Source organism: Rhagoletis pomonella, unplaced genomic scaffold (genome assembly GCF_013731165.1).
Source record: "Rhagoletis pomonella isolate Grant_MI unplaced genomic scaffold, Rhpom_1.0 Rhpom_scaffold_01594, whole genome shotgun sequence".
In the NCBI taxonomy this organism is placed as follows: Eukaryota; Metazoa; Arthropoda; class Insecta; order Diptera; family Tephritidae; genus Rhagoletis; species Rhagoletis pomonella.
The window spans coordinates 1-13,785 of record NW_023460148.1 but is presented as its reverse complement, the minus strand read 5'-3'; the positions used below and the strand labels follow the sequence as shown (position 1 = coordinate 13,785).

The 13,785-nt window shown below is 37.0% G+C and overlaps 3 protein-coding genes and 1 long non-coding RNA gene across 5 annotated transcripts; 2 read left to right on the top strand and 2 right to left on the bottom strand.

The window, feature by feature from the left end:
* The first annotated feature begins 2,596 nt into the window (after nucleotides 1-2,596).
* LOC118752519 (calcineurin B homologous protein 1-like) lies at nucleotides 2,597-4,232 on the top strand. Its single transcript, XM_036487429.1, is given in 4 exon segments — nucleotides 2,597-2,824; nucleotides 3,429-3,649; nucleotides 3,651-3,693; nucleotides 3,755-4,232. Coding segments are annotated over 4 exon segments (570 nt in total). The 5' UTR covers nucleotides 2,597-2,757; the 3' UTR covers nucleotides 3,994-4,232.
* Nucleotides 4,233-4,861: 629 nt separating this feature from the next.
* Nucleotides 4,862-8,534, bottom strand: LOC118752518 (protein transport protein Sec23A-like). 2 transcript variants are annotated; one of them, XM_036487427.1, is made up of 6 exons: nucleotides 8,256-8,534; nucleotides 6,917-8,196; nucleotides 6,689-6,842; nucleotides 5,794-6,342; nucleotides 5,529-5,549; nucleotides 4,862-5,118 (listed from the first exon to the last, which is right to left on the bottom strand). In XM_036487427.1, the coding sequence occupies exons 1-6, from the start codon at nucleotides 8,532-8,534 to the stop codon at nucleotides 5,029-5,031; spliced, it is 2,373 nt and encodes a 790-aa protein (XP_036343320.1). In that variant the 3' UTR covers nucleotides 4,862-5,028. The 2 variants fall into 2 exon arrangements, with proteins under 2 accessions (XP_036343320.1, XP_036343321.1); XM_036487428.1 differs by lacking the exon at nucleotides 5,529-5,549.
* A 1,565-nt stretch (nucleotides 8,535-10,099) lies between these two features.
* Nucleotides 10,100-12,364, top strand: LOC118752522 (metastasis-associated protein MTA3-like; the record flags this gene model as incomplete). The annotated part of the gene is made up of 2 exons (XM_036487431.1): nucleotides 10,100-10,266; nucleotides 12,203-12,364. Coding segments are annotated over exons 1-2 (190 nt in total), but the record flags the coding sequence as incomplete, so codon positions are not given.
* LOC118752523 lies at nucleotides 10,849-11,714 on the bottom strand. Its single transcript, XR_004994699.1, has 2 exons — nucleotides 11,376-11,714; nucleotides 10,849-10,960 (listed from the first exon to the last, which is right to left on the bottom strand). It is a non-coding gene; the product is annotated as an uncharacterized LOC118752523 (long non-coding RNA).
* Nucleotides 12,365-13,785: the final 1,421 nt, after the last annotated feature.

The window sequence follows — 13,785 nt, the reverse complement described above, 5'->3', positions numbered from 1 at the left end:
ACTGGTCATACATACAATGAATGAGACTAATTGTAGCATTAGTCCTAGGCATATTTTACCTTAATTGAGCATTCATGTTATTAAAATTCTCCTGGAATTTGAGGAGAAACTTGGTCCGGTTATCCTCAGCCAATTCGGCATTGGTGCCATCTGCCAAGTGCTCGAAGCATTGTCGAACGCTAGAACGCAGAGACCTCACGGCCCCCAGCGTCGAGTTAATCTTCTCCATCCTATCCAGTTTCAGGCTTGGTATATTCTGAATCTTGGCGAATTTATTTAATGTCGGTAAAGCAAAAACTTGTTTATTTACTATATATTAGACGGTGCGAAAATATTGTAAGGTAAAAATGTTTCCAAGCAAAAGAATGCACTACAAAAAGTCAAAAGTGCAACACAGTAGAGGCTAATATTTGCTGAATAGTCGGTACCCAATACTTAAAATAGATTTCGGTACCCAATACTTCGCTTTCGGTACCCGATACCGTTTCTTTACATTAAGCCTTTGCCATAGTTCTTTATTAATTTATATGATATCGGCTAAAACACTTGAACTTATAGCAATTCTGATGACATGTTAACGTATATTTCAAACGCACTCTGTTTATTCCGGCTGTGAAATGGAATTATCCGGAATGTATAAAAATCGCAGCCTTTTGGATACTTCTTAAATACGTACCGAATATCGATCAGTACTTAATAGTATTAACTCAGCAAATCACTAGCAGAATCAAAATGAAATCATCGAAACTCTCAATACATATATCGATAATTTGCGTAATAATTCCCGATGCCATGTTGCTGACTGTCATAATGTTCATCTCTTAAATCCGAAAAAAATTTCGACTCATGCTTTAAGAAACTTGTTATATTTCGATTTAGATTCGATCGGCTTATCGACGGTGTCGATTAACGCTTTATGCTAAAAAATCGATATTACTTTATAGTATCGGTAGTTTTCCGCCTCTATGGCAGAGAGTTGCAAAAACGTTCATCATACAAAAAGTTATTTGAGGAATTCACAACGGTGTCGTAAGTGTCGCATTGTTGTTTGTCGTAAACTTTAAAAGCTTAAATAAATGTTTAGAAAACCTGAAACCACAACCAACTATTTTTTAGCACTGCGAAAATTCAAAATACGACTTTGATAGGACCTTGCGAACTCCCTTAATATATTTTTTATGCGTTTAAAGTTTACGACACACAACAAAACGACACTTACGACACCGTTGTGAATACCCCAATTCAAAACTTCAAAAAAGGATTTATATTTATGAAAACCATTGAGGAAGAAAGCTTCTACGGCAATATCAAAGAAGGTAAATTTATAGGAAGGGACAACTCGTTACTGGCGTTCCAAAATTGCAGCGCTAAGCGTTGCGTTTTTAATTGTTAACGAGTGTTAGCACGAGCTATCCCCAAATCGACGCGGCGTAATTTGTGACGTTTTCTCATTTCCTTTCGTTTTTATTCTCGTTTCCTCTTTCACTTTTTGTCCTTTCTGTTGCTTTCCGTCTTCTGCATCCAACTTCAGAACGTAACGCCCTGTCAAAAATGAAAATTTCATTTGCTGGCACTGGCGTCTCCGGTTTAACCAAGACGTCTATCGTCGATGTTTTGCAAAACCGCCTAAATCGCCATTGTTGCAAAAATGAGATTTGGTAACTCTGAGTTCCAGGCATCGAGATATATGCATAAGAATCGTAAAATCGTTATTAAAACAACAGATTTGTAAATTAATAGCTACAGAAAATATCGCCTAATAAGGCAATGCCTTCAAAGAAAACCCGTTTTTCGCTCTCCTGTACAATTTGAGTGCCTTAAGACAGGCGGGTTTGCAATTGGTCGATGGGCGGTTTTACTAAACCATCGACAACATGTCGAGCCCTAACCGCCAAAATAACGTAGGCGACATTTTTTTCAAAATTTTCTTTTTGATGCAGAAATATTCCTAGAGCATCTAGATGCATTTCTGCATCAAAAAGAAAATTTTGAAAAAAATGTCGCTTACATTATTTTGTCGGTTAGGGCTCGATGTATGTAAGTATGTATGTAGACAATTTTTTAAAGGAAAGCAATACAAAATACCATGCATTTATCTAGTTTTGTTCTACAACCGTGCTTTTAGTTATATTATATTTGTTCTAGAATTGTAACCAAATCGTTAGTTTGCACTGTTGACACTGTAATTAAGTGTAATTTAAAATTGTCGTTAACAATTACAAATCCATTTTTATTAACACATATGCAATGTGGGTTCCTTTGGCTTTGACATGTGTTGTCATATTTATTGTATGTAATTTAAGTAATTTTTTTATTCATTTTTTATTTGGTTAAAAATTAGAATAAAAAAAAAAATTTACGTTTTTTTGGCCGAAATGACGATTTTTCCAGGGTAAAATGACGATTTTCCGCAACGCTGCTTCTTATAAATTTACGTTCTTTGGTATTTTCCCTTCTTATAAATTTACCTTCTTTGCCAATATTAAATACTTGTAAAATAAAAAAAGTTCCCCATAACAATTTTTTAGTTAACTAGGGTGGAAAATTACAAACTGTGGCAGCACGACGCAAGAGGCCGTCAAATTCAGCTGTTCGATGATAGTTGCCAAGGTGTATTTAAATACGCCTTGATAGTTGCCGAAAGATCAACATACATAAATGCATACATACGTCAGTTGTTGCGAAGTCAACTATTAGTTGATTTTATTTTTCCATTGGTAATAAGTTTTATTTATTGGACGTTATTGAATAATCATAATGGGCAATAAGTCGTCACTACTGCTGCGTCCAGAGGAGATCGCGCAAATTCAGGAAGAGACGGGTTGTAAGTAAATACGACTTGAGCAATGAATGCAAAATAATCAAATTGTCGAATAAATTCTTTGTTCTTTGATATAATTCAATCATAAGCAGATTTAATCCCGGTCTTCTTTTAGTGGTTAAGTTGTTTATTTTCTGTTTGAAAATAATGGAAAAATGTTCAATATGCACATAGTATGTAGTTGCACTTATCACGTGATGTAAACAGTGAGTGCATCATATCTTGCTTAGGTGTTGTATTTTAATTTTTGCAATTTTGGAGCACGAATTAGACGTCACAGAGTCCAATGTATGTACGTACATTCAATCGTTAATACTTAAATTTTTTCATATATACGTATTTTCTTTAAATATTTACGAAGGTGTGGATCAGTTATATATGTTAAGTGCAAGCAATTATCATGGTTGTGCGATAAACGTTAATAACATAGTTAATTTTTCTGTCCGTCTTAATATGTATGTATGTATGTATGTCTATATTTTGCAGATTAGTTATCTGTTTAAATTTCGTAATTTCAACATCGCATCGCATGATTAGATAAATATAATTGAACCTTATTAAATTTTCATCAGAGTAATTAAACCAGAAATGCTCTAATAACTTTCAGTTACGTCAAATCAAATAGAACGTTTGTATTCCCGTTTCACTTCATTGGATCGAGGCGATTGTGGAACATTATCTCGTGAGGATTTTTTGCGCATACCCGAACTAGCCATCAATCCACTTTGTGAGCGCATTGTACATGCCTTCTTTGAAGATAGCACTGATGATCGCGTAAATTTCCGGCAATTCATGAATGTGTTGGCACATTTTCGACCAATTAATTCGAAAAAAGGAAAATGGCTTGAATAGCCGTGAAGAGAAGTTAAAATGTGATCAAATCGTCAAGCATGACATGCTTAAAATTAACTTTCAAACGTAATTCACTTTCAGTTGCATTCAAAATGTATGACCTAGATGATGACGGTGTCATAAGTCGGGATGAGCTGTTGAGTATTCTCCATATGATGGTCGGAGCAAATATCAGTCAGGACCAGTTATTAAGCATAGCCGAACGCACAATCCTGGAAGCTGACTTGTGTTGCCAAGGAAAAATTTCTTTTGAGGACTTTTGTAAAGCTTTAGAACGAACTGATGTTGAACAGAAAATGTCGATTCGTTTTCTTAATTAAATTTGTGTACGTTCTGAGTAGAGCTATTATCAAAAAATAGCTCCTGATGTGCATTAAAATATTAAGAAAGTTATATTCGCTCTCTGTAGCAAATGCGTTTATTGGAATTTAGTATATTCTGTTGTGCATGAATTAGTAACGTATGTACTTGCACATGTATGTAGTATGTGTGAACGCAGATATAGAAATAAAGTAATAAGAACTCTTAAAAAGCAAATACTTCTAAAAATGCTAATATTCCAAGATTTACATTTTATTTGGTCTGGGAGATGTATCTGAGAGTAAACAAAAAGCACATATCGCACACCATCTTCAAAAGAGTCAAAACTCAAAATTTGACATTTTTGAAATTATGCAGTAAAAATGTACACAGAGCTTTTATTCACCTTTCAGCAAAAGCTGGAGCAAATTGTTGTTATTTTTTGTTTAAAAAACCTAAGGTAAAGTCGCCCTTGCCTATATGATTAGCATGTGCAACGAAATAGGGTTTCGCATTTTCTGACGAACGTATTATTTTGAGTTGTCACTCTTTTGAAGACGGTGCGCGATATGTACATATGTATGTTTATACATATCTGGGGCCATAAACAATAACCGCCTAAGTCGAAAACCCGATTTCGAGAAAAAACGTTTTAAAAACCAAAATATCTTCGTCTATAACTTTTTAAATAGCCTGGCTGGCGAGATGGGCATTTCACATACACATGGAATAGTAGTTGCAGAATACCATAGCATACTTATATAACTCAATACTTTCTTAAGTCGACTTAGGCGGTTGTTGCTTATGACGACAGATATAAGCTATCTGGTAAATACTACTAATACCAACCTTCGATTTCTGCCACTACCATCGAGGATAAGAGTATGATTTGATTTGAATGTTATAATATTTTTAAACATATGTTTTTATAGATACAATCGTAATTATTTATGTCGACAAATGCTGCAGCATTACTTATGTATTCCTAAAAACCGATTTATCAGCGCCTTAAACTTTGAGTAATACAACGATAAACGCATCCAAAAATTTTCGATTCAAGTTGTTGAGGAGACTGCAAGCTTTTTAAGATGCTCCATAAAAAGCTGTAGCGATACATCGTCAGTCAGCACTGGAGCACCACCATCCTATATAGAATTTCAAATGAAAAACAAGGTTTTATATACTCGTACAAAGAAGAACAATATAAAAAGCTATACATTTTTAAAATATTCGGCCTTATCGTGAATTCCATGTGAACAAATATTTAAATTATAAAGCAAAACAAAAACAATTTTTTACAATTTATTTTTGTTTTGCATGTTAAATTATGGGAACGATTTATTCACATGGAATTGGCAATAAGGCTGATTAAAAAGTGAACAAAAGCAATAAAAGTGTGTTAAAGCATAGTGAAGAAAGTAATGAAATACAATACACCAAAGGAAATCCCAAAGCAAATCTCTTAACCAATTTTATTATTATTATATGTAGATTTTTCTTAGACCTTCGACGGCCAAGGAGTAGCAAAAACTGTATTAAAACATAAAAATCATACCGTAGACTGGCCGATTGGTGACTACATTTTCGGCATTTTTGCAAACATTCAATCCATCGGCAATGACAATTTAACAACAGAGACGAACGAACACACGTAAAAGAAAAATAATTAAATTAAAATTAAATGGAAACTTTAACGAATAAACACAATGCGCGCAAGCTTAAGCGCATATAAAACGGAACGCATCGCAAATTAACTGTTGTTTATCGAACTATTATGTTCATATGCATGCACATACTGTGCATAATTGTGTAACACTCACCTGACCATAGGCGTACATGTTGTTATGCGTCTGCGAAGGATTTACTTTGGAGAGTAAGAAACGAGCTTGCGATCCTCCATGCTCGGTATCAATGTAACGCGGCATGGGAAAACGTGTCTGTAAAATCTCCTGAGCATCATCCACTGGTGCTTGCAGCAGCTGCTTGAAGTTCTCATATTCCGCCATGTCTTGATACTTGAGGGCTCGCCATTGTGCGATTGTTTCACCGTGATAAATAAGAATCTGGAAGAATGTGTCCATCAGCAGAATACGGTCGGGCTGTATGGACGATGTGTCAAGCAACACTGGTTCTGGAGGACCATTAAAGGAGTAACTGTATAGAATTGGCTGTATCATAATTAGCGACTGGGTGAGGTCCTCGCGCATAAGCATGTGCCGATAGAATGTGGTCTCGTCCGGCGAGTTGTTGAAGACTTGCAAGAATTGCGAACGGCGCAGATGGTACATAAACTGCGGGAAAAGGCTGAAGTTTTGCGCCAAGCGGAAACTGTTCGGATCATCCTTGCTATATTCACCAAATTTCTGGCACTGGTTTTGCAAAAAAAAAGCTCTTAAATTAGACATTCTACAAAATATATCGTTACCTTAATATAGAAAGGCCCTATCTAAAAATGTTGTTTCTTTACAGAGTAATGAAAAAACTCCTTACAATATCAAGTTTTTTTTTGTTGCGAATTTCTATTAAATGCTTTTTTTATTTAAGAATGTAAATAATTTCATGTTGTAGTAGATACTTTTAAAATCCTGGAGATGCTTAGCGAGTTATCGGCAGACTTTTGTGCAATACTCGATTTGAGAGAAAAAAAAAAATGAGTTGAGGCCTTTCTATATTAAGGTAACGATATGGAAATTAAGCTATGTGCTTAGTGTGTACCAAACGAATAAGCTGTCGGTCCACCCAACGCAATATATCTGGCCCTTCATCTGTTTCAGCGCGGTAGACAACCATGCGGGCCATAATAACTGCTGCCGCTTCTTGGTCAAAACCTGCACTTATGTACGGTAAATTAGTTGTCGCGTCTGCCCAACTAAATTTATGTAGAATTCGTATACACATTTATATTACAATATGAATATGTAAATAAAAGTAAATGTTTATTACTTTCTTGCCAATGTCGTCACACGTATACGACGTTGTCCATTTGCGTGCTGATACTGAGTTATGAACTGAATACATCCCCGTCCTCCCTGTGGCATAGGGGCTGCATGCTGGTTAACCACTTCGAAAAAGAATGCCGTCGTGGAACTTGGATTCAGTGTACACATCTTCCATTGCACCGTATTGCCCATGCCGATCTCCACATCCGACACCGACGAGCTCTTCACATTCAGCGACACACACGAGCCGATTCCGCCCGAGATTTTTAGCTCGCGCGAGCACTTCACTTCCAGTGTGCCATTGAATGCCATTTTCAAATCCCCGCGTGCATCTCGTGCAAACACTCGTTGGAATGTTTGTTTGAATAGTGACGAGTTGAACGAATCTCCTAATACCATATGACCGCCAGTAGAATTGCAGCATTGTTTCATCTCCATAAGACCGCATTGATCTAGAGCACATGAGTAAATATCGATGCAGTGGCCATTGGTAGCAGCTCTTAGAGCCAAGGCATCATAGTGCTTAATTGCCTTTTTCATAAAACGGGCATTATCCTTTTGAATGTCATGATGCGAACGAATTGGATGTTTTAGTTCATCGTCGACCACTTGGCCGGGACCCTGGGAGCAAGGTCCACCGACAAAGGTCAGGATGCGACCACCTGTATTGGGATAAGTGCATTCAAGAAGACCCACGGCAATCGCCAATGCAGCGCCAGTGGAACGCAAGTATCGCTTGCCCTGCGGTACTGGCCAAGGGTCGCGCTGCAATTCGCTTAATAAGTCGCCCAGAGCAATGTCACATTTGCTAATGGGCTGGAGGAACCGATTGGCTGCAGGTACAGCAGGCGCTGCAGTATTCGCGGCACCTGGTACTCGTTGTTGACCCGGCATTGGCTGACCCGGTTGGCCAGGTGCACTTGCAGGTCCACCACTTTGCCTACCTATACCCAACATATCTTGCACTTGCTTTGCAGTTAGATCCTTGGTGCCGCGAAAGACATAGCTCTTAGAGCAGCCTTCAGCACCCAATTCGTGCACTTGAATCATTTTGCCGAAAGTGATAAGCCCAACTAAGGCATTGGGAGGCAATAAACTTAACGACATTTGTAAAGAATCTTTTAGGGCATCTAATTCTTCTTCATCCATGCAAGTATCTACGAGAAATATGAAAACCGGCGGCATGCATGGAGCACGTGCAATCGTATATTCTATTGTGCTAAATCCAGGAATTAATTCAGCGGGTTGATGCTGCTCTGATATCGCTGCATATTGTGGAGGAAACTTTTTAGGAAAATAAATTAGTTAAATCAATAATTTTTACGGTTGAATTATGAGCTCACCGGATTACGTTGGAAACAAAAGTTGCACACCCATAACTTTGCACGATAATCTACCTGACAGAGGGGATTAAGTATTGCCCGACAGTTAGCGCGTGTACACAAAACCGGCTCGTATTGTATAGGTGGCAGATCCGGACGTTCTTTCAGTGGCTGGTAGAGACAAGCAAGTGGCACAACCAGGCGACCAGCGTCGATGCGACTTGAAGGCCAAACGTTCCAAGTAAGACGCACACCGTCGCGATCCTCATTCTGCTGAATGAACTCTTCGTAGGTCGTCATCACAGTTGAGGACGACTTATCCAGAAATTCTTTGTTCCTTTACACAAAAATCAAATTAGATTTCCTCCGACAATTTTTTTTTTAAGTCCACGTCACAATCATGTCCAATTTTTGACAAGTCGCGTCTGTCCACTGCCACTGTCAGTTTTGCTAGATAAATCCAGATAATCGTTGGCTTTGTTTCTTTTCTTTTTTAGCAGATAATTATTAGCAAGAAGAAGAATGGGAAAATTGACAGAACTAAGCTCACAATTTGACTATTGAAAATATTAGCGCGAATTTTGGTTTATTCATTTTGACAGCTGCTAGTTTCTGCTAGTAAAAATTTTACTAGCAGAAATTAGAAGAGATAGTTGTTAGTATCTGCTAGTTTTTTGGGTTAAGAAACGCTTTCAGCAGAAATTAGTGATAATTTGTGATAATTATCTGTTAAGAAACAAAGCTGTTATCTATGAAACTTATTAGGGGTCTTCATCAAAAGTGATAAACTCTTGATAAACTTGATAAATTTATCGTTTTGATAAATGAACTGTCAAACTTTGTATGGAAATCCTTTTAACCAAAGTTAACCAATTTATCAAACGACGGCTGAGATTTTCATTACGGAACTAATAGCTATATCATTTAAAGTACATTGATTTTTTTTTTAGAAAACTAGGTGGTGATATTAGCTTTGTTCCACACGCTTTCCGGGCTGCTCCAGTAATTAGAGCGTAAAAACAAGTTACTCTCTTACAAGTGTCAAAAATGTATCAACACGTGCCAAAAGTGCCCAGAGCGTGAGGAACGCAAAAAACCACATTTCGTGAATTTTTCCGGAATTAACATATCGGCTCTAAACAATGATTTGACTTGTATTTATCTTAAATAGCTAAAAAAATGACCAAATAACTTCATTTTCTGAAAATTCGGTGATATTTTCCACTTTTGTGTTTATAAAATTTGCTTTCGGTTTAAACAACAACAACAGCTATTATTTCAAATTGCCCTTTTCACATTTGTGCCGGGAAAAAAGTTTCACGTGCAAAATTACAGAGTTGGCAGCGTTGTTAGCCGAGTTATGCTCCCCAATAATTTGAAGTTCCCTCCAGATGCCGCCTCGAATTGTCAACATTTGACATTTCCACCAGAAGAGGACGGGCTTGCTTGTTTACAAAAATCTCGAACGAGTTCTCAAGAACGATTCACGATTCAGACGAATCACCAAAGAACGATTTAATTTACGATTTAAACGATTTAAAGAACGATTGTAATGTAAATATGTGCAAAAGGTGCTTGCTTGCTTTTTCGTTTAATTAATTAATTGGAAATGGGAATTACAGTTACAAGAAATGGGATATTATATGGGACCAAATAACGTTTGGGACCAAACGCAACAGGGTGAAGCCAGTGTTTATCACCCTATACTTCCGTTAGTGCATTCCTGTGAACTCCGGTAGTGCATTCCAGTGGAAGTTTTTTGATCTATCCCTGTTCTGACATTCATTCTTGTTTTTGTATTTTGTATTTTTTTTTTTTGACATTTGACGTTTTGTGTTTTCTAAGATGGCGACGAAAAAAACGCGTCTTTTGTGAATGTAATCACAACAAATTAAAATTAACGCGATTAAATGTGAAAAAAATTGCATGAAAAGTGTATAAAATAGTAATTAAACAAGTGCTAAACACTTTGTGTGTGAAATTGTGTGCAAAAATTAAGTGAAAATGGCCACAAATATGTATCGGGTTGGAGGTAAAAATTTTCCATTTTCTCTCCTGCGTTTTGTACCTTGTTCGTGTCTTTCGGCGCTGGCGCTTTTTACCGCCGCCGTCGCCGCAATTGCTGCTGCTGTTGCTGTCGTTACTGGCGCATTTGCTGGTACCGCTGCCACTGCCGCTGTTGCGCGGTGGTGCACTCGGTGCGCTTTTGGACTATGCTGATATCGCTGTCATCGTGGCAGTCGCTTTCGCTGTCACGTCGCAGTTTTGGTTTCGTCTGCGACGTCCAAAACTGCATTTTATGCATTTATGGCTTGCACTTATATTCTGTGTATAAGATTAAATAAGAAATGTGCAAGGAGGTGGCATACTAAAATCTGTAATGCTATGCTATGTTGAATTATCAGCTGGTATACCGAATCCGCTTAAGCTTAATACTTAATACAAGAAATTACACATGTACATCTACTACATATGTACTTCTCCATTTTTGTAGTATAAATTTGTCAATCAAATGTTTAAAGATCATCGATTAAGGTAAACTTGCATATCTAAAATAAGCTTTGGATAGCAGGTGGAAATTTGCGACTTGAATTAAACGCGTTATCGAAGTTTCTTTTTTTTAATTCCATTTAATCTTGCAATGGGCACTTTTAGTCAAATGATATTCAAATAATCAATGCGTTGTGTGGTCCAGTCACTGCCAATCTTATTGCCTTATGTATGTGCTGCAGCATAGATAAATAGAGAAAGTTCATGATATACTATGTATGAATGTATGTACATGCGTTTGTTCATGCATTCCTTCGTACATACATATGTACATATGTACATACGATATGTGCATATGTACGTACATTTCTTTACATATGAGTGTAGTAATGTATTTAATTGTAACGACATAAGCGAAATTCCAATATAAAACATTAATTAGTGTTATGTCCGTGTTTTCCTCTCAAACTAAACGTATTGTCTATTTGATAAGACCAACAAATTATTTTGTTATAAAACAGGTTTCCATTTCTAGGCTCAACAATGCATTCATGAAAAAGAGTAAAAGAATTGCTATCATTAGCCCAAAGTTTAACCCAAGTGGAACAAGTTTATACCGCTGGTTTAACTTTAGAAATTTATTTATTTTACCAAACATTTCCTATAGTTTTGGATTTTTATGCGACAGTCTTCCAAAACGATCAGGACCCAATTGGTGAGCTTGTTAGTTAACGGTGCGCGCTGCTCTTGCTGCCATTATGCCATGTGGCATATATACATACGCATAAGAGTATATTCTGTATGCATGCATGTGTGGTCGAGTACTTGTGATTGTAACCACTGCGGGAAGACTAATTTATATTTTCCACTTGTTTGTTGCTTAGTCTGCTTATGAAGCTTGCGTTCTTTTCATTTTTGTGTCTGATGTTTCTTCTTGTATAATTTTACAGTGCACAAATGTATGTACATTTTTGTGTATATGTGGCTAGCTTCTCTAGGCATCTTATAAAGAACGATTGAAGAAAATTTAGTGCACATGTGCATGCATAGTTATCCAAATAACGTTTGCTGCAATCGACCACATCAATAACTTGTTGTTGTGGTAGCAGCTTTCGCTCAGAACAGTTAATCCACATATCCAATAGAGAGCCTATGTAACGAAAGGTTAGGGCTTTAGATAGATGTGCTCCTCAGTATTGCACTTCAATCGCATCTTCATCTTTAGAAATCCTCTCTTTTGCGAAGTAATGTACAATAAAATTCAAATTAAACATACAAAAACGCCAGTTACAATATGGTTTATCAATATCATACTTGCCAATTTATACGTGTCCCCACACGAGAGTAACATAAATATTTCTTCAACAGCCGCAGCAAGTGCATTCTGATTCAAAGGACACACATGTGGTCTTATGTTATTGCCTAAAATTTGTTCGATTTATGCCATCAATTATATTTATTTTTCTTTTATATTTCAGACTATGTCTATGTAGAGACAAATCCAAATAGTCCGTTTTTAATACGACGCATAGAAGAGCTAAATAAAAACCAATCCGGCAATGTGGAGGCGAAAGTTATGTGCTTTTATAGAAGGCGCGATTTGCCAAATCCACTGGTGCAACTGGCCGATAAACATCAACGTAAGTTAATCAATTCTGTTAAATGTACATTCCTAACCTAATTATTGTCACATACTAAGTAGAGTACAGCATTCATAGAGAAAATTTTCCCTATCTTCCTTAAACACTACTTTTTACATTTTATATTTATTTTAAATAATACTAAACAAATGTTTGCTATTAAATATTATGCTATGAGCCCACAACTTGAACTTTCAATAATAGCACATGCTAATCTCGTTCTGCGAGGGTTTTTATCACATTATCATTTGCTATTATATTTAAAGCTGTTTAATTTTCTTACCGTCACGACAATATAAAAATTTCCTATAACACGAAACAATCCACGCAAAATTTGCACATTTTCAATACGGCTGATGAAAACACAAACATGCATTTAAATAGGGCTCTTTATTTATTTATTTATTTATTACGTATTTGAGTAATCAAATGGTAGGACGATCGAGCTATTTTATATGTATATATATTAGACCTCGTCAAAAAAAGACAAAAAAAAAAAACGCGCAATGCGACCCGCATAAGACTCAAATTTTAGTAATTGGTATAGTAATGATCCTCTATGAATCTCCCTTCTCTAGGAAAATTGTAAGAGGTCCTGCGTCAAGCATTTAGTTTTCCCAAAGGAATTACCGTAAGAAAATGAGTTCTTTCCTTTTGAGGTCAATATAATTTTCTAGGATCAATGAAAACGCTCGAATAAAGCTACAGAGGCATTTTATGCTTGCTAAGTGAAACATGCACAATGTCATCGAAGTTGGCATACTGGTTGTTGTTGTTGTAGCGGCTACAAAGCCCCGCTCGGGTCGTTTCATCCGTCAACGTTGTCGTCCATCGAACAACGTTTGATGGATTTCGCCGACCTAAACTGGGTTAGATCGTCGAAACAACAGCCCTTGGTCGGGTAAAACCCGAGTCATTCCGGTACGTAGAACCGGCTGTCGCGGGAATGTTGGCGTTAGAAGAGGCTTGTCGAAATGTCGAATCTAAGCAGATTGATCCCGTTGAGAAACTACTAATGCTATTAACGTTATCCTCTATTAAGCACTGTAGGGTAATAATTTCTGAACGAGATTTTTAAAGCGGTAATCAACTATAAATGAAGGATCCGAATTTTAGTACACTCTTAATATGATATCAGTCAGCCAAGCAGCATTAACAACTGGAAATCAGGTTAAAGGATGCCGAGACCGGTAGACAAGTGCACACAAGTATACTAAATCGCCTAAGCGATTTTGGCCGAGTTCAGCAAAGCACGCCAGTCGTTTCTCCTCTGTGCCAACTGACTCCAATTGGAAACGCCAAGTGAAGCCAAGTCCTTCTCCACCCGATCTTTCCATCGCAGTGGGGGCCTACCTCTTCCTCTGCTACCACCATCGGGTTCCGAGTTGAATACTTTCAGAGCTGGAGCGTCGGTGTCCATT

Coding starts and splice junctions, on each gene's coding strand:
- LOC118752518 (XM_036487427.1), bottom strand. CDS start 8,534: ATGACGACCTACGAAGAGTTCATTCAGCAGAATGAGGATCGCGACGGT. Junction 6,843..6,916: donor GTGACGACATTGGCAAGAAA/GTAATAAACATT, acceptor ACATAAATTTAG/TTGGGCAGACGCGACAACTA. Junction 5,550..5,793: donor ACATGTACGCCTATGGTCAG/GTGAGTGTTACA, acceptor CCGAAAATGTAG/TCACCAATCGGCCAGTCTAC.